We start from the raw sequence: 20,666 nt of genomic DNA, 5'->3' as shown, positions 1-20,666 counted from the left end.
TCAAAGGCCCTGAAACTTAAATCCAATTTGTTTCAAGTCATATAATCCTCATTCACAGGGTACTGTATCCCTAAGCCAGAAGTGATCCTCAAATTGGAGCAAGGAGAGGAGCCATGGATATTAGAGGAAGAGTACTCAAGGCAGAGTGTCCCAGGTGAGTGAGTCAGTGGGAGTATAAGCCACTAGGAGAAAATAAGATCACAAAAGGTTAAGTTCAGAGATTAAGACCGTTGAAAGGGTCTTCAGGAATCATGTTTCTGTGGCTTTGGACCTTTGGAATGCACATTAACATGGCTCAAGTATCCAGTGTCATTGAATCATGCGTATCTTCCCAGTGTCAAAATGCTGGTATCTCTTTTAAGGTATAAATTATATAATGAGTTAAATGCAAATGTTTAAGCATTCAAGTAAATATTCTATACAGAGATGCCTATATATCAATCATGATGAACATATGGAACAGTTTTTTAAGCACCCCAGAAGGTCCCCTGGTGGTGTCCTCCCAGTAAGTAACATTGCTCCCCCTTCTATTAACATAGATCAAGTTTGCCTGTTTTTAACTTCAGATAACTGTAGTCATACAGTATGTACTATATGTAAATATATGTGCACTATGTATATATTATATAATGTGTCTGCCTTCTTTGGATCAGCACTGTGTTTGTCATACATGTCGTGTATCAGTAATTTATTGCTTTGCAGTGTTCCATTGTGACTAACCCAGAACTTATCCCTCCATTCCATTACTGAAACATAATTGGGGTACATATTTGAAACACACTTGTTTTGTTTATTTTGAATTTTGCAATATTTGAAAAATAATGTTATACTTTTTAATTAGTTGATTTACAATATTAGTTTCAAGGTGAACAAAATAGTGATTCAATATTTTTGCAAATTATACTCCATTATAAGTTATTATGCTTATAATTCTCTGTGCTATACAGTATATCCTTGTTGCTTATCTATTTTATACATAACAATTTGTATCTCTTAAATTAGACCCCTAATTTGTCCCTCCACCCTTCAGTCTCCCCTTGAGTAACCGTAAGTTTGTTTTCTGATTTGCATATACACTCATTTTTGTAAGATGAGTCAAGAGAGCATTGTTTCATGATGATTTTTTATATTTCTTTGGTGTTTGGAAAATTTCACCACTGAAGCCATTTGGGTCTGAAGTTATTGTTGTGGAGATTTTCAGAGTGTTAAATTGTAAATATTTATTTTTGTCAATATCATAAATACAGTACATATAGTTTCTGGAACAGAATAGATAATGAATTATATTTACTTAATATGAACTACTAACCATGTGGTCTGACATACCTACTCTCTTGGTGCAATGAGAGAGAAGGCAGGAGTCCTACAGAGAGACACAAAGTTGGTGTTGCAGGTGAAGAATACTACCAGTGAATCTGAGCATGGTTCTGTAGAAGGGAGAGGTAGCTCTCCCTCTCTTTTAAGAGAAGAGAGAGAAGATTTGGGGTTCTTTCTCTTAACTTTTTGGTATGCAGATTTCTTCAGAGGGGAAAAAAAAACAACACTGTCTCCAGCCTATATCAAAGATTGCATCAGGGTCCCAGGGTTCAGCACCCCCACTGAAATGTAAATCTCTCTAGCATTCTATCCATATGTAATAAATTACTCTCCAAAATTTAGGTTCCAAGTTTTGTTAACATTCATTCACAAAGTTCTAACTGTGCAGCAAAGTAAAATGATATTCTGTAGAATCCCACAGTGCCACTCATTTTACTTCTCCATAGGTGACTTCTGGCCAGCTTCTCTATATAATGTGCCATTCCTTGTTTTGTTTTGGCCTTTAACAATGAAGATTTTACCTGGCCGAAGCGGGACACATTAGTATTTTGCCCACACCGTGCCTTGAACTGCAATAAGGAAGTCAGTGGCACGTTTGCTCTCCATACAGCTTTGGCCACTCAGATGAAGCTGGTTTAAATGCCTTCTAGGCTAAGGCAGGCTCATGAATCTCTTCAGCTAAATTCATGTTTCACACCTCTTTCTAATGGAGTAACCACACTATAGGAAAACTGCTTACAGACTACATGTCTGAGGTTTCTTACACTATCAGGGGCTTGCACAATTATTTGAACATTTCTGATAACTATCCTTGTCATCAGAGGGCTCACACTTAAAGGACAAATTAAGGCCAAACTTTCATATACGTAGGATTATGCTTAAGTCTTTTTTTTTCTTTTACAGGTTTTCTGGTGGATTCCAAGTGATCCACCCAAAAGTGCAATAGGCTAGAGAACCATTATCAGCTTCTAATAGATCAGGCAACAGATTTTAATAGGAACTCCTTAGCAAACTCAACATTACTTTTCCAAAACGCATCTCCCAAAGTATCTCCATCTGAAGACTGCCTTGGTCATGTGGTCTCCTTTGTATACTACCTTCCCTGAGAACCTAAAGCCTTTTAATGCCCCCATAGGCAAAAATTGTCCCATTATGGGAATTTGTTCTATCTAGGCATGAACAATAACTTTTCACCCACAAAAACTTCTTTCCCTGATCAGGATGAATTTCTGTAGGGTTTAGGCCAAATTGATTTATACCATACAGTTTGATGTAGTATCCACAAAACAACACAAAGCTCTTTTTAAAAATTACCCTTTTAAGTGATGTCACTATCATAATAGTTGAGATAGTTGTTATTTTCCTTCAACCTGCAAGCAGTAAAACATCTTTGAACCACCAAATCCCTCTGCCTAACACACCAGGACACCAGAGAGTCCATACATCTAAAGGTGGGTGTGCTGGAACACACAGAGAAGGCAGAACTAGGGGAACAGTGAGGAGTGGATGACAGTAGATGAAAAAGCAATTTATGGGGGATAAACAGCTGGGTTTACCTAGAGAAAAATATATTCACTCTACATTTGTAAAATGATGGCTAAAAAACTGTCTCAATGATACTTAAACCCTTCAGAACCAAAAAAAAAAAATATTTTCCACAGTATACAAACATCTCAAACAATTCAACAAAAAATTGGCAGAAGAGCTACATAGATATCTCTCCAAAGAATATATCCAGATGGCCAATGGGCACATGAAAAGATGCTCAACATTGCTAATTATTAGAGAAATACAAATCAAAACTACAATGAGGTATTACCTCACACCAGTAACAATGGCAACCATCAAAAAGTCTACAAACAATAAATGCTGGAGAGGGTGTGGAGAAAAGGGAACCCTCCTACACTGTTGGTGCAACTATAAATTGATACAGCCCCTATGGGGAACAGTATGGAGGTTCCTTAAAAAATAGAACTACCCTATGATCCAGCAATCCCACTCCTGGGCATGTATTCAGAGGAAACTGTAATTCAAAAATGAAACAGGTACCCCAGTGTTGACTGCAGCAATATTTATAATAGTCAAGACATGGAAGTAACCTGAATGTCCATCAACAGAGAAATGGATAAAGATGTGATACATATATACAATGAAATATTACTCAGCCACAAAAAAGAAGGAAAAAACCATTTTTAGGAATATGGATGGACCTAGACCTAGAGATTTTCATACTAAGTAAGTCAGGAAGACAAATACCATATGATATCACTTTTGTGCAGAATCTAAAATACGACACAAATGAGCTTACCTATGAAACAGACACAGAGAACATACTTGTGACGGCCAAAGGAGAGAAGGATGGGGAAGGGATACATTGGAAGTTTTGAATTAGCAGATAGAAACTATTTATATGTAGAATAAATAACAAGGTCCTATATTCAGTATGCTGTAATAAACTACAATGGAAGTGAATATGAAAAAGAATATGTAGAACTGAGTCACTTTCCTGTATACCAGAAACTAACACAGCACTGTAAATCAGCTATATTACCATAAAGTAAAATTTTAGATATATATTGTCACCAAGGACATTAAACTCAAGGATACAGACCATTATTGGAGAAGGAAATGGCAACCCACTTCAGTAATCTTGCCTGGAGAATTCCATGGACAGAGGAACCTGGCAGGCTACATACAGTCCATGGGGTTGCAGAGTCAGTCATGACTGAGCAACTATCATTCACTCATATAGGATTATAGATAGCAGAGGAGTAAAAACAGGTACACATAACCAAAAAAATCATAAGGTTAAAGGTAAATGACATTTTTAGGGCCAGGTTTAGAATTTTATGATTTTCGTGGAATACAGAGATGTTGAAACATGTATGTGAAAGCAGGATTGAGATTTATTTGGGGGGAAAGCCAGAAGGGATTGAAATAGGGTTTGATGGTCAGGAGAGGTCCCCTGATCAGTAAGTCTGATGTACTATAATAAAGAGAACATAAAGATCCCCTGGTAGAGGAAATGGCAACCTGCTCCAGTATTCTTGCAGAAAATTCCATGGACAGAGGAGCCTGGTGGGCTACAGTCCATGGGGTTGCAAAGAGTTGGACATGACTGAGTGTGCACATGAGCATGCACACACACACACAATGTAACTAGAATAGAGCTGTGAGTCTGATCCTGTGGCAAGAATGGCTCACTGACATGTTTTTTTGTTGCATATTTTTATTCATCATGAATCAGAGCTAGACACAGAACTGGAGCTTGGATTTTAGTACTGTTCCTTTATGAATTAGGGCTTTTAGAATATGGGCTTGTTGCTCCTGGGTAGAATTGACAAAGAGATGAGATTGGATGTATATACTTGTCATACTCCAGCCATGAAGAGATTAGGACCTAAACTGATCAACTCCCCCAAACCTAATACTATTTCCTCTAAATATTCTTGTGAACGAATCTTTCTTGTCCCTCTATTTCAGAATTAATTAACAGCAGTAGAAACTATTCAAGAAAGAAGTTTGAGTTTAACAAAAGTAGAAAATGGTTCCATGATGACAAGCATGAAAGAATTCATTATGGAGAGAAGTCTTATGAATATAATAAAAATGAGAATGGCCTCTGTCTTAATGAAGAGTCTGTTCAGCATCAAAAAATTCAAATTTTGGAGCAGCCTTTTGAATACAATGAATGTAGGAAAGCTTTCCATGCGAATTCACTCTTTGTTAAATGTAAGAAACCTTACACAGGACAGAACACCTGTGAATACACTGAAAACAGAAAAACCTGTGATTTGTCACCTTTCATTGCTCAAAGAACACATCCAAAAGAGAATCACTACGAATTTAATGAATGTGGAGAAACTTTCTTTGAGGACTCCATTCTCTTTGAACATAGTGTTCACCCTTTGAGCCAAAAGTCAGACCTGACTCCAATTCAAAGGACCCACTCAGTTGACAGTGTAATTGAATATAATGAATGTGGAAGCTTTTTCAATGAAAACTTAGTCTTTGGTGCACAACAGAGCATGCACACCAGAGAAAAACCCTATGAATGTCATGAATGTGGAAAAACATTTAACCAGAAGTCAGCCCACATAAGACATCAGAGAACCCACACAGGGGAGAAATCCTATGAATGTCATGAATGTGGGAAAAGTTTCTACAAGAATTCAGACCTCATTAAACATCAGAGAATTCATACAGGGGAGAAACCTTATGAATGTCACGAATGTGGGAAATCCTTCAGTGAAAAGTCAACCCTCACCCAACACCATAGAACACACACAGGGGAGAAACCATATGAATGTCATGAATGTGGGAAGGCCTTCTCATTTAAGTCAGTTCTTACTGTACATCAGAAGACACACACAGGGGAGAAGCCCTATGAATGTTATGAATGTGGGAAGGCCTTCCTAAGAAAATCAGACCTCATTAAACATCAAAGAACTCACACAGGAGAAAAACCTTATGAATGTAGTGAATGTGGGAAATCTTTCTCTGAGAAGTCAACTCTCACTAAACATTTGAGAACTCATACAGGTGAGAAGCCCTATGAATGTATTGAATGTGGAAAATTTTTCTGCTATTACTCAGGTTTCACAGAACATCAGAGGAGACACACAGGAGAGAAACCTTTTGGATGTAATGAATGTGGGAAAAATTTCCGTCAGAAGTCAGCTCTAATTGTTCATCAGAGAACTCATGTAAGACAGAAACCCTATGAATGTAATGAATGTGGAAAATCATTCTGTGTGAAGTCAAAACTCATTGCACATCACAGAACACACACAGGGGAGAAACCCTATGAATGTAGTGTTTGCAGAAAATCATTTTATGTGAAGTCAAAACTTACTGTACATCAGAGAATACATTTGGGAAGAAACCCTATAGGTATAATAAATGAGGGAAATCACTCTGGGTGAAGTCAACAGTTTATAGAACAGAGAACACCAAATGGGGAGAAAACTCTGTTAAGATTTCGAGAACACCTTTGGTCTAAAGTCAGTTCTTAAAATACATCAGAGAACTTACAAAGGGGAGAAAATAACGTGAAGATATTAAGGACATAGAAAAATCAGAAGATTTTCTGCTGGAATTAAGCTCAGATAGAGAAGACCTATTGGTGAATGAATACAGGGAACATTCTGCCCAAAACCACACCTCAGTAAATATCAGAGAAATGAAGGTAAACACTCTTATCAGTATTTGTAGAAAAGACTTCATCCACAGGCCAGAGAAAATGCACCAACTATAGGAAATTATAGGAAAGCATTTACTTTGAGGTGATAATTTTATTGGAGTTGCGTGAAATGTTTGAAGTAGCATCTCAGTGGACATCAGACAGTAATTACCAGAAAAATACTTCTGTTTTAAATGGGCAGAAGCTCTAGGTTAAATCTAATCATAATCAGTGAAATTTGAAGAATGCCTGCATTTAGACACAGCATTTATACAGTGTGGCCCAATGCTCAGTGTGCTGTTCCTTCCAATTTAGGGTATTAGATGTGAACTGGAATCAATGATTGTAAGGAATTCAAATGTCTGCTGGTCCTCCTACGGGCCTCGCCACAGGTCTGCCATGGCAGGGGCGGGGTGAGAAAGGTGTTTTGTCCACCTGCATCAAGAGTGCTGAGTGCAGGTGAAAAAGACAGTTAGCATGGCTGATGTGTTGGTAACACTGGGCAGATAAGTAAATGTGTGGAGGATGCTGAAAGTCAAATTTCTCACTGTTGTTGGAAAAGGTATCTGTTAAAATGGAAACAGGAGAAGCTAGAAAATGTCTTAGAGGGTTGAATTGGACTGTAACTCATTTTAAATACACAGAAATCGTTATATTAGTGGTTATGTGTGTGTGTCTTTGTTTTATGGATATGTCAGCTGAGAAGGCCTGAACATAATGACACCTCAGTAGGACTGAGCACACCAAGTACCAAGTTATTAATTACTAAATACTACCCTACCATCCCATGAAATTAAAAGACACTTACTCCTTGAAAGAAAAGTTATGACCAACCTAGATAGCATATTAAAAAGCAGAGACATTACTTTGCCAACAGAGGTCCGTCTAGTCAAGGCTATGGTTTTTCCAGTGGTCATGTATGGATGTGAGAGTTGGGCTGTGAAGAAAGCTTAGCACCGAAAAATTGATGCTTTTGAACTGTGATGTTGGAGAAGACTCTTGAGAGTCCCTTGGACTGCAAAGAGATCCAACCAGTCCATCCTGAAGGAGATCAGTCCTGGGTGTTCATTGGAAAGACTGATGCTGAAGCTGAAACTCCAATACTTTGGCCACCTCATACGAAGAGTTGACTCATTGGAAAAGACCCTGATGCTGGGAGGGATTGGGGGCAGGAGGAGACGGGGACGACAGAGGATGAGATGGCTGGATGGCATTACCGACTTGATGGGCATGAGTTTGAGTAAACTCTGGGAATTTGTGATGGACAGGGAGGCCTGGCGTGCTGCGATTCATGGGGTCGCAAAGAGTCAGACACTACTGGGCAACTGAACTGAACTGAACCCTACTGTCAAAAATGGATCACATCTCTGGAGTAATGCCCTATTCTAAGTCAGTCATGGGAGAAATATAGTATGGTCTTATCTATTAAACAATAAGAAATTGTTCAAATAATTATGCAGATATGTCAAAAGGGCAAAAGAACCACCTTGGACAGGTTTCCTTGGCCAAATCTGAAGACAGTCTGAACATTCATTCATACTGATATAAGTAAATAAATACATAAAGGAAGGGGGAAAAAAGCTTTTCTTTATACAGTGCCAACTAATAAATGTAGTAAGAATAATGGCGATAGATAAAAACACCACTGGCAGCCATCATACAGGTGGTTCATTCATTAAGTCTACTTACACAGTCTACTACTTTGTATGTAGAAGCTTAATGAAGAATACTGGCATAATCTCTTAAGTATTTCCCCACAAAATACTAATCAGGTATACAAACTGGCAGAATGGATGCAAAAATAGACCTGTATAAGAGACCCTCTATAGACCTAGGGACACATACAGATTGAAAATCAGAGGATGGAAAAATACATTCCATTCAAACACGAATCAAAAAGAAAGTTGGCATAGCAATACTCCTATCAGATAAAACTGACTTTAAAGAGTGTTAGATAAGTAAGTACACTACACAATGATCAAGGGAGCACTCCAAGAAAGATACAACAATTAGGAGCATCTCAAAACACAAAGTAAATGCTAACAACCATAAAAGGGGAAATTGGCAGTAACACAATAATAGTGGGAGACTTTAACACCCCACTTTCAGCAATGGACAGATCATCCATACAAGAAATAATACAGTTTTAAATGACACAACAGACCAGGTAGATTTAATTTATATTTACAGGACACTCCACTTGAAAGTGGCAGAGTACACTTTCTTAAGTGCACATGAAACATTCTCCAGAATAAAATCACATCTTCGGTCCCAAATCAAGCCCCAGAAAATTTAAGAAAATTGAAATTTTACCAAGCAACTTTTCCGACCACAATGCTATGAGATTAGAAATCAAGTTACAGGAAAACTGTAAAAAACACAAACAGGGAGGCTGAACACTGCATTGCTAAATAACCAAGAGATTACCAAGAAATCAAAGAGGAAATAAAACATACACAGAAATAACTTACAATAAAAACTCAATGATACAAAACCTAAGTGATGGAGCAAAAAAAGTTCTAAGACAGAAGTTTATAATAATTCCATCTCACTTCAAGAAACAAAAGTCTCAAACAATCTAACTTCATACCGCAACTAGAGAAAGAACAACAAAACCCAAAGTCAGTACAAAGTTCAGAGCAGAAATGAAGAAAACAACAGCAAAGATCAATAAAAGCTGATTCTTTGAAAAGATAAATAAAACTGATAAACCTTTAGCCATACTGATCAAGGAAAAGGAGGAAAGGATTCAAATCAAGAAAATTGGAAATTAAAAAGGATAAATTACTACTGACACTGCAGAAATGCAAAGGATCATAAGAGACTGTTACAAGCAACTATATGCCAATAAAATCAACAATCTGGAAGAAATGGACAAATTCTTGGACAAGCATAAAACTTTATGATTTAAACCTTTTATGACTGAACCAGGTTAGGATTTTCCCAGATTGGGAAACAGACCAATCACAAGTAATGAAATTGAAAGTATAGTTAAAAAGTCTTCCAACACACAAAAGTCAAGTAACAGATGGTTTCACAGGCAAATTCTACCAAACATTTAGAGAAGAGTTAACACTTGTTCTCGAAGTCTTTCCAAAAATTGCAGAGGGAGGCACACACTACCAAATTCATTCTACAAGGCTGACATCACTCTGATACCAAAACCAGACAAAGATATCACAGAAAAAAGTAAATGACATCAATATCACTGATGAACATAGATATAAAAATATCACTGATGAACATGGATAAAAAAAATTCAGCAAAATACTGGCAAACAGAATCCAATAATACATTCAAAGGATCACACACCATGATCAAGTGAGATTTATTTCAGGAATGCAAGGATTCTTCACAATACACACAAATCAATGTGCTACACTATATTAAAAAATTAAATAGATGAAGTAAAAGCTTTTGATAAAATTTAATAGAATTTATGATTTTTAAAAAAGCTCTCCAGAAAATGGCCAAAGAGGGATACTACCTCAGCATAATAAAGGCCATAGACCAAACCAACCTACAGCAAACATCATTCTCAATGGTGAGATATTGAAAATATTTCCTGTAATATCAGGAAGAAGATAAGGATGTCCACTCTCACCACTCTAATTCAACATCGTTTTAGAAGTCCTAGCCAAAGCAATCAAGTAAAAGAAATGAATCCAAATTGGAAAAGAAGTAGAACTCACTTTCGAGATGGCATACTATATGTAGAAAATCCTCAACATGTTACCGGAAAATTACCAGAGCTAATCAATGAGTTTGGAAAAGTTGCAAGGTACAAAATGCAAAGAAATCTCCTGCTTTCCTATACAATGAGAATGAAATGTTGTGAAGTAATTAGCCTCCAACTAATAAAAAAATAAATAAATAAATAAACATCGTTTTAGAAGTCCTAGCCAAAGCAATCAAGTAAAAGAAATGAATCCAAATTGGAAAAGAAGTAGAACTCACTTTCCAGATGGCATACTATATGTAGAAAATCCTCAACATGTTACCAGAAAATTACCAGAGCTAATCAATGAGTTTGGAAAAGTTGCAAGGTACAAAATGCAAAGAAATCTCCTGCTTTCCTATACAATGAGAATGAAATGTTGTGAAGTAATTAGCCTCCAACTAATAAAAAAATAAATTAATTAATTAATTAAAAAAGAATGAAAGATCAGAAAGCAAAACTATGGAAATAATCCCATGTCTCATCCCCAGAAAAGAATAAAATATGTAGGAATACAGCTCTCTAAGGAAGCAAAGGGTTTCCCTGGTGACTCGGATGGTAAAGCGTCTGCCTGCAATGCGGATGACCCAGGTTCAATCCCTGGGTCAGGAAGCTCCCCTGGAGGAGGAAATGGCAACCCACTCCAGTACTCTTGCCTGGAAAATTCCATGGACTCAGGAGCCTGGTAGGCTACAGTCCATGGGGTCACAAAGAATCAGACACAACTGAACTACTTCACTCACTCAAGGAAGCAAAAGACCTGGACTCAGAAAACCATTAAAAAAAAAAAAAAAAAAGTGATGAAAGAAATCGAAGATGACACAAATAGATGGAGAGATTATACCATATTCTTGGATTGGAAAAATCAGTATTGTCAAAATGACTATACTACCCAAAGCAATCTAAAGATTCGACACAATCCCTATCAAATTACCACCTGAAGTTTTCACAGAACAACAAATTTTTAAATTTCTATGGAAATACAAAAGACCTCAAATAAGAAAACGAGCTGGAGAAATGAGGCTCTCAGACTTCAGACTATATTACAAAGCAACAGTAATCAAGTCCATATTGGCATTATCACAGAACAAATGTAAATGAAACAGGATTGAAAGCCCAGAGATACAGCTATGCACTTGTGGTCACCAAATTTAGGACAGAGGAAGTAGAAACATTCAATGGAGAAAAGACGATCTCTTAAATGCTAAAAAAAAAAACAAAAAAAACCCACAAACAAACAAACAAACCGAAAAAAACAACTAGATAGATACATGTAAAAGAATGAACTCCCTAACACCACAAACAAAAGTAAACTCAACATGGTTTAAAGGCCTAAATGTAAGGTTAGGTGTTATAAAATTGGTAGAGAAAAATATAGGTAGAGCAGTTTCTGACATAAACCACATCAAGATATTTTTTGACCAACCTCCTAGAGTAATGAAAGTAAAAACAAAAGACAAGTGTGACCAAATTAAACTTTATGGAAATTATAAACAAGAAAAACGATAACCCTCAGAATGGGAGAAAATATTTGCAAATGAAGGAACTGACAAGGGATTCATCTCCAAAATACATGAACAGCTCATGCAGCTCAATATAAAACAAATAACCTAATCAAAACAAGGGTGGAGGACCTAAATAGACTTTTCTCCAAAGAAGACATGGGCTTCCCCAAAACTGGTGCAATGTTAAGGAATCTGCCTGCCAATGCAAGAGATATGGGTTCAGTCCCTGGGTCGTGAAGATCCCCTAGAGGAAGAAATGGCAACCCACTTCCATATGCTTTCCTGGAAAATTCCATGGATAGAGAAACCTGTGGGCTCTAATCCATGGGGTCGCAAAAAGTTGGACATGACTAAACACATGTGCCAAAGAAGACATACAGATGGCCAAGAGGCACATGAAAAGATGCTCAACATCACTAATTATTAGAGAAAGGCAAATCAAAACTACAGTGGAGTATCACCTCATATGGGTCAGAATGACCATTATCATAAAGTCTACAAATTAGGTGTGGAGAAAACAGAACCCTCTTGTAGTTTTGGTAGGAATGTAAACTGATACAACCACTATGGAGAGCAGTATGGAGGTCCTTTAAAAAAAGTAAAAGTAGAACTATTATTTGACCCAGTAGTCCCACTACAGGGAATAAACCCTTAGAAAACCATAATTCAGAAAGACACAGTGTTCACTGTGGTACTATGTACAATACTCAGAACACAGCAATAATCTAAGTGTCCATCAACAGATGAAAGAATACATGGTACAGTGGAATGTTACTCAGCCATAAAAGGAAACAGAATTAGTCATCTGGAGAGATGTGGGTGGACCTAGAGTCTGTCATACATAGTGATATTAAGTCAGAAAAAACTAATGTCACATATTAATGTTTGTGTGTGGAATCCAGAAAAATTGTACAGATGAACCTAGTTCTAGAGTAAAAATAAAGACATAGACATGGAGAATGGATGTATGGCCACAGGCAGGTGGATAGTGGGATGAATTGGGAAGTTAGGTCTGATATAAATACACTATAAAAATACATAGCTAGTGAGACCTGCACAGTATAGCACAGGGAGCTCAGCTCATAACTCTGTGATGACCAGGATGGGGGAATGGGAGGTCCAAGAGTAAGGGTATATATGTATACATATAGCTGATTCACTTTGTTGTACAACAGAAAATAACATTGTAGAGCAAGTATACTTCAATTTTCTTAAGGTAAAAACAGAATAGTTGGAAAAATTTAAAAATTAGGAGTGTAGACTAGATAGACAGTAGTGTTACTTTCACACTTGGGTCTGTAGGTAAGTGTTTTCTTTGGGGAACATACACACTCAGGTGTATAGGGGAAATGTTCTTTTTTCTTTTTTTGCCTGTAAACCAGGTAATATTTTTTTCCCATTTATTTTTATTAGTTGGAGGCTAATTACTTTACAACACTGTAGTGGTTTTTGCCATACATTGACATGAATCAGCCATGGATTTACATGTGTTCCCTATCCTGAAGCCCCCTCCCAGCTCCCTCTCCACCCCATCCCTTTGGGTCTTCCCAGTGCACCAGCCCTGAGCACTTGTCTCATGCATCCAACCTGGGCTGGCGATCTGCTTCACCCTTGATAGTATACTTGTTTCAGTGTTGTTCTCTCTGAACATCCCACTCTCGCCTTCTCCCACAGAGTCCAAAAGTCTGTTCTATACATCTGTGTCTCTTTTTCTGTCTTGCATATAGGGTTGTCGTTATCATCTTTTTACATTCCATATATATGCGTTAGTATACTGTATTGGTCTTTATCTTTCTGGGTTACTTCACTCTGTATAATGGGCTCCAGTTTCATCCATCTCATTAGAACTGGTTCAAATGAATTCTTTTTAATGGCTGAGTAATATTCCATAGTGTATATGTACCACAGCTTCCTTATCCATTCATCTGCTGATGGGCATCTAGGTTGCTTCCATGTCCTGGCTATTATAAACAGTGCTGAGATGAACATTGAGGTGCACGTGTCTCTTTCAAATCTGGTTTCCTCGGTGTGTATGCCCAGGAGTGGGATTGCTGGGCCATATGGCAGTTCTATTTCCAGTTTTTTAAGGAATCTCCACACTGTTCTCCATAGTGGCTGTTCTAGTTTGCATTCCCACCAACAGTGTAAGTGGGTTCCCTTTTCTCCACACCCTCTCCAGCATTTATTGCTTGTAGACTTTTGGATAGCAGTCATCCTGACTGGCGTGTAATGGTACCTCATTGTGGTTTTGATTTGCATTTCTCTAATAATGAGTGATGTTGGGCATCTTTTCATGTGTTTGTTAGCCATCTGTATGTCTTCTTTGGAGAAATGTCTGTTTAGATCTTTGGCCCATTTTTTGATTGGGTCATTTATTTTTCTGGGATTGAGCTTCAGGAGTTGCTTGTATATTTTTGAGATTAATCCTTTGTCTGTTTCTTCATTTGCTATTATTTTCTCCCATTCTGAAGGCTGTCTTTTCACCTTGCTTATAGTTTCCTTTGTTGTGCAAAAGCGTTTAAGTTTCATTAGGTCCCATTTGTTTATTTTTGCTTTTATTTTCAATATTCTTGGAGGTGGTCATAGAGGATCTTGCTGTGATTTATGTCGGAGAGTGTTTTGCCTATGTTCTCCTCTAGGAGTTTTATAGTTTCTGGTCTTATATTTAGATCTTTAACCCATTTTGAGTTTATGGAAATGAGGTTTCATGTGCAGGTTATTTTCAAATATGTTAGAAAGGAAAAAGTAATTTGTGTATAGATAGAGTTCAAGCAAGTGTAAGAGGTAGATAGAAGAAATGCAATTCAGAGTTGGGAATTGCAAGTTTTTTGTACTATGCTTGTGACTTTTTTGTAAGTTTGAAATCATTTTCAAGCAAATGTTTGACAGTTTTAAGTTAAGTGACATAGAGCCTACCACATTACAGAAAAAGAAGTGAAGCCATATTAATGTCTCAGATACAGAAAAATATGATAAAACTACACACATTCATGATTTCAAAATAGAAATAGGAGACTTCACTAAAAACAAAATGCTAACATACAACAGATATCATACTAAACAGATAAATACTGGAATGTTTCTTCTTTATATTAATAATCAGATATGAATGCTTGTTACTACCACTTCTATTTAACACTGGACTGAAGGCTTTAGCTAGGTCCTTAAGGCCAAATAAAAATAAAGCATCAAAAACTGGAATTAAGCAAACTAAAAAGAAAAAAATGAATTATTTGCAGGTGATACCATTGTATACATTAAACACGTCTCTGGGAAAAGTATTAGTGAATTAGCAAACTGGCTATATAAAAATCATTTTTATATATAGGTAACAAATAGAAAATTTAAGTAATCATAAGGATAATAGCTTATCTTTCAATAAAAGCTCTTCAAGCCAAAAGAGAATGGCAGGACATACTTAAAGTGATGAAAGAGAAAAACCTACAACCCAGACTACTGTACCCAGCAAGGATCTTATTCAAATATGAAGGACAAATCAAAAGCTTTACAGACAAGCAAAAGCTGAGAGAATTCAGCACCACCAAACCAGCTCTCCAACAAATGCTAAAGGATCTTCTCTATACAGGAAACACAAAAAAGGTTTATAAACGTGAACCCAAAACAACAAGGTAAATGGCAATGGGATCACACTTATCAGTAATTACCTTAAATGTAAACAGGCTGAGTGCCCCAACCATAAGACAAAGACTGGCTGAATGGATACAAAAACAAGACCCCTATATATGCTGTCTACAAGAGACCCACCTCAAACCTAGGGACACATGCAGACTGAAAGTCAACGGCTGGAAAAAGACATTTCATGCAAATGGAAACCAAAAGAAAGCAGGAGTAGCAATACTCAGATAAAACAGACTTTGAAATAAAGGCGGTGAAAAGAGACAAAGAAGGACGCTACATAATAATCAAAGGATCCATCCAAGAGGATATAACAATTATATATGCGCCCAACATACAAGCACCATGATATGTAAGGCTGCTGCTGCTGCTGCTAAGTCACTTCAGTCGTGTCTGAATCTGGGTGACCCCATAGATGGCAGCCCACCAGGCTCCCCCATCCTTGGGATTCTCCAGGCAAGAACACTGGAGTGGGTTGCCATTTCCTTCTCCAATGCATGAAAGTGAAGTCACTCAGTTGTGTCCAACTCTTAGCAACCCCATGAACTGCAGCCTACCAGGCTCCTCCGTCCATGGGATTTTCCAGGCAAGAGTACTGGAGTGGGTTGCCATTGCCTTCTCCAATACATAAGGCAAATGCTAACAAATATGAAAGGAGAAATTAACAGTAACACAATATTAGTGGGAGACTTTAATAACCCACTCACACCTATGGATACATCAACTAAACAGAAAATTAACAAGGAAACACAAACTTTAATGATACAATGGACCAGTTAGGCCTAATTGATACCTATATGACATTTCACCATAAAACTATGAATTTCACCTTTTTCTCAAGTGCACACAGAACCTTCTCCAGGATAGATCACATCCTGGGCGTAAATCTAGCCTTGGTAAATTCAAAAAAAATGAAATCATCTCAAGCATCTCCTAGCTGAGAGGTTCTGGAATGTCACTTCACCTCTCTGAGCCTGTTTGCTCCTCTACACACTAGGGTAAAGGGAGGACCAGCCCCATGGGGTGATTGTGGAGCCCAAGTAGGTCCTTCATGGAAAGTGCTTTCTAGGGACCTGGCCCCATTGAAAAGTCTGCTGGAGGGGCTGTGGTTGTGCTAATGGATCACTTATTTATTCCCCTTGAGAAAATCTCTGCCTCATTTGCTACTCCTTGTGGATTTGGGTTGAGCTGTTTTCCCATTTTAAAAGGTGATTTGTGATTCCAAAAAGGGTTCTGTGTCCTGGGTGAATAAGAGCGAGGACCACTGGAGGCAAGCCGTAGAACTGCAGGCCACTCAGATGCATATGATGGGGCTGGTTGATCTCACTCTTCAAATATAGAAGGCTCATTAGAGGCAGGTGCTTTTCTGGGAACACCCAACATTTAATGTATCAGGCAGACAGCAGTCCAGACCTCCAGGGCTTCCATTCTAGTTTGGAGTCAGACAGTCACACTAGACATCATAACCAATGCTGCCCTGGGAGAGCAGTGTGAAAGGAAATGCCTGGCCTCCGACTCTGCTGCCTGCATAACAACCTCCTGGTTCATCTTTCCATCCTGGGCACCTTTACCCTGAGAACTTCCACCAGCCCCATAATTTGCCTCCCTGAAGATGCTGCTGGCTTACATAAAACCCAGCATACCTGGCTCAGACCTGGCACACCAACCCTACCTTCTCTGGGCACAACCTAAGCACCTGGAGCCACTGAGGCAAAGGAGGATAGTGAGGATGACTCAGGGTGGGTGATGGGGGCAAATGGGATGAGAAGGGGGCTGGGCCACACAAGAGTAGAGCCTCCCAAGGCTGGAGCTGGGCCAGGAGCAGTGAGGAGGCTCAGATCACTCTTCCCTTGGACTGTAGTCTGGGAGGACTGCCTGGTGGTGGATGGCATCTTGGACTGAAACTTCAGTTATTAGCAGTGAGAAGTTTCCTGAGACGTGTGGAAAAGCAGTCCTATTGATGACATTTTCTATTCTTGGAGCTACAGCACCAACTCCAGAACAAACTCTGAAAACATCTCAAGATCTAGAGTCTCTACTGCCCACTGTAGCACCAGAGCAAGTTCAAGCCACAGCTCCCACTCAGGTTCAAGAGCCAGAACATGCAACACTGCCAGTTCCTCAGCTAAAACTAAAGAACGGTCATGCCCTAGCTCTCATTTAAGCTACAGCTTATCAACCTGTTTCCAAGATCTATTGCAGTGATTTACAACAGAACAAACAAGCCAGGAAACTAATGAAAACCCAGTATGGCCCATCTGCCCCCAATGGAAATATTAATGATCCAAAGGTCTAAGATCTATATTATATCCATAGATTTTTATAATATACTTTATATAACTATCCAAAGAATACTTTCATCTTTGAATAAGAGAACAGAATTTCAGAAAATACACAATCTGCATCAGTGAAAACAATTTTTTCTTTAGTCTTTCTCTTGGTATCCAAGGTCAAGACCCATAACGGTGGAGACAATGTGTGCTTTCCCACAGTCAGAATGAGTTCGCTAGGACACCTTCTCTCTCTTGATTTCTCTTACCATCAAACCAGCCAGTTGCTGTATCAGACTTTTTGTCTCTATCTCTACTCCCTCTTTCTACCTGTCTCTGTCTGTTTTCCTCTCTTTCAGCTTCAGTCTCCATTTCTCTCTCCTCTTATTCTTACTTGTTCTGGTTTGGTTTTTTGCCTCACTTAGGCCTGAATAATGTTTCTCTGTCTCTCTTCAGTCACCTCAGGCAGTACTGTTTCATAACACACAAGACATTGGGGCAAGTGCCCCTGTCAAAAATTCACTAAACCCAGATAACAATAATTAAAAATCCATGCTGCCTGGGAAATATTCATCTACAGTTAGTTGCATCTTAGTGGATACAGGCCACAGTCCGTTCTAGGTCAGGACACTCTGATGTACCTGATCCCCATCTTTGAAATGTGTGCCACTGACTTCAGTAGTGAAACAATATCCTTGCTTCCTCACTACTGAAGACCAAAGAACAATGTGTGTTCATTTTTCCAGTAATTTCTGAACATTGTGTGTGGATAGTTTGATAAACCAAGAAAAAATTTCTGGGGAAAGACAGTCAATCTTTGTTGATATGCTGTACCATCCCAGGCCTTGTGCTCAAACACTATTTTCTTTAATTACTCCTTTCTTACCTGATCAGAGAGGAAGTCTTCAGCACAGACAGTTCTCTGAAGGCAAGCGATAAAGGACCAAACTCCATGGCACAACCAAGCCTCATGTTTCATTGTTGCATGAGCTTTTCTTTCTCACCATCCTCTGGAATGGGCCTATAGCCACTCAGCTCACTCTGGCCATGTTTTCCCAAGGGATGAACAACCGTTGCCAAGACTGGAGTCACTCTTGTCTCAAGCACCTGAAAAGAAGCACCTCTCTCTAGCATGTCCTCAAAACTGAGGTCCTTGTAGCAGACCACATGTTGGGCATTCAACCTATGAGAAAACTCTCATCTCAGACCCCTTTTCTAGTACGTCACTTTCACGTGTTGGCTGTTTATACTTAATTCTTCACATTGCATGACACCATCAGGCTAACACTTACAAGCAAATTTCCAGACCTAAAAGACTGACTCCAGATTTCTTAGCCCAGACTGCTTCTGGACGTGGACAGAGAATGAATAAAAACATTCTAATTTACCTGAATTCTGCTTTCTAGAATGCCAAGTTCTCAGGCCAGTTGCTCTCTAGTAGTTTTACCAGGGTAGGTGTTCTTTTGATATGGCTTCCACACAAGCATCCTTCTTCACAGTCCTGAGAGTCAGCCTGCTGAACAGAAAAGGGGAAAAGTCTTGGGCGGTGGAGGAGGGGGGGCGGGGGGGTGGGGGGTGGGGGGGGTGTGGATTCCATATAGATGCAAAACAATGGTGTCAGCCTAGCTACTGTCTTTATGTCATGTGGAAAACTTCTAAGTCCAGAGGCTACATTCCATTTTTAACTGAATGGGACACTGGGAGCTTGATATATGTCTATCAAAAAAAAAAAAAAAAAAAAAGAGAGAGAGAGTCAACACTGTTGGGATCTACCAACCATTAACAAACAATCCACAGAATTACATGCAAATGAAATGCAAAGCCACAGAAAAACAGGATATCATTAAATAGATGGAAGAATTTTTCACATACTGATACATGTTAGTTGCTCAGTCATGTCCGATTCTCTGCAGACCCCATGGACTGTAGACCACCAGGCTCCTCTGTCCACAGGATTCTCCAGGCAAGAACACTGGGGTGAGCTGCCATTTCCTTCTCCAACTGACTCATGGGAAAGTCCTTATGCTTGTGCTAATCAGAAAAACTTCTCTTATGGCCTGTCATATGTACATTGCACATCTGCTTGAACTATTAAAAAAACACAGACTCCCTTTATTAGATTGTTTTCAATACCTACTTTCAAGATAAGGACAAACGTCCCCCTTCTGATGATACCCAGGCTGGTACTCCTTGGAGGATGAGTTTCCCTTTGAAGATAGTGAGGTCATGCTGACTACTTGTGTACATGCTAATCTTTCTTATTTCAAACTTTGAAGTGAAACTTTAAACTCCATCATATTTGATGTTTGTTCTTTGTTATGAAAAAGTATAGAACCGTGTTTTTCAGGCATTCCAACTGTAGCCAGATGGCCATGATGGTTGTGGTTCCACACATGTCCCTGCATCATTGAGATCCTGAATTTCCTGAATTCAAACTCCAGGACACCACCAGCCCTTTAAAAAAAAAAAAAAAGATGATGACGATGACTGCTAGCAGCTGCCAGCCGCAAACTTACGGTCTCAAGATCTTCCCCTGTGAGTAGGAAGGGTTTCAGACCTCAACCAATACTTACTTAACACTACCCTTACTTCTTGCTAGCTCCAATAGTAACTCTTTAGAAATAATTCATGGAACTAAGTGCAACACTGCAGATTTCGCCTTTATAAGCCTCCTCCATTTTGTAATCTAGGGGAAGACAATTCCAAGTGAATCTGGAATCTGTGTCTTCTGGGGTCTAGTTTCCAGTTTGGCAAAAATAAACTCTCTTCTGTTCTTACTGTGAATTGTTTCTTGATTATTTCCATCAACACAACAGAAATTAACCACTTATAACTAAAAACAATAAAAACAGACAACAAAAAAGAACCAAACCAACTCAAAATTCCTAACTTGGTCTATTGGAAAACATTATTTTTATCAACTAACTAAAAACATTTGAAAACTTATGTGACATTCTGTACATTTACAGTGCCAACTTTAATTAAGACTTTTGGTAGAGAAGCATTTGATGGGCAACAGGGCTACCAACTTCATTTTC

General features: G+C 38.5%; 1 protein-coding gene across 3 annotated transcripts in view; it reads left to right on the top strand.

Moving 5' to 3' along the window:
- Positions 1–19,049, top strand: part of ZNF37A (zinc finger protein 37A) — a 46,025-nt gene extending 26,976 nt beyond the window's left edge. For all 3 annotated transcript variants that reach the window (XM_061161372.1, XM_061161373.1, XM_061161371.1), the window contains exons 4-5: positions 59–154; positions 4,801–19,049. In XM_061161372.1, the coding sequence (XP_061017355.1) occupies positions 59–154; positions 4,801–6,242 (1,538 nt within the window). In that variant the 3' untranslated portion in view covers positions 6,243–19,049. The remainder of the gene's footprint in view (positions 1–58; positions 155–4,800) is intronic.
- The last annotated feature ends 1,617 nt before the right edge of the window (positions 19,050–20,666 follow it).

The sequence above is a fragment of the Dama dama genome, chromosome 15 (assembly GCF_033118175.1).
Source record: "Dama dama isolate Ldn47 chromosome 15, ASM3311817v1, whole genome shotgun sequence".
Lineage (NCBI taxonomy): Eukaryota > Metazoa > Chordata > Mammalia > Artiodactyla > Cervidae > Dama > Dama dama.
The sequence above is the reverse complement of the archived record's forward strand: the minus strand, read 5'-3'. Positions and strand labels throughout refer to the sequence as shown.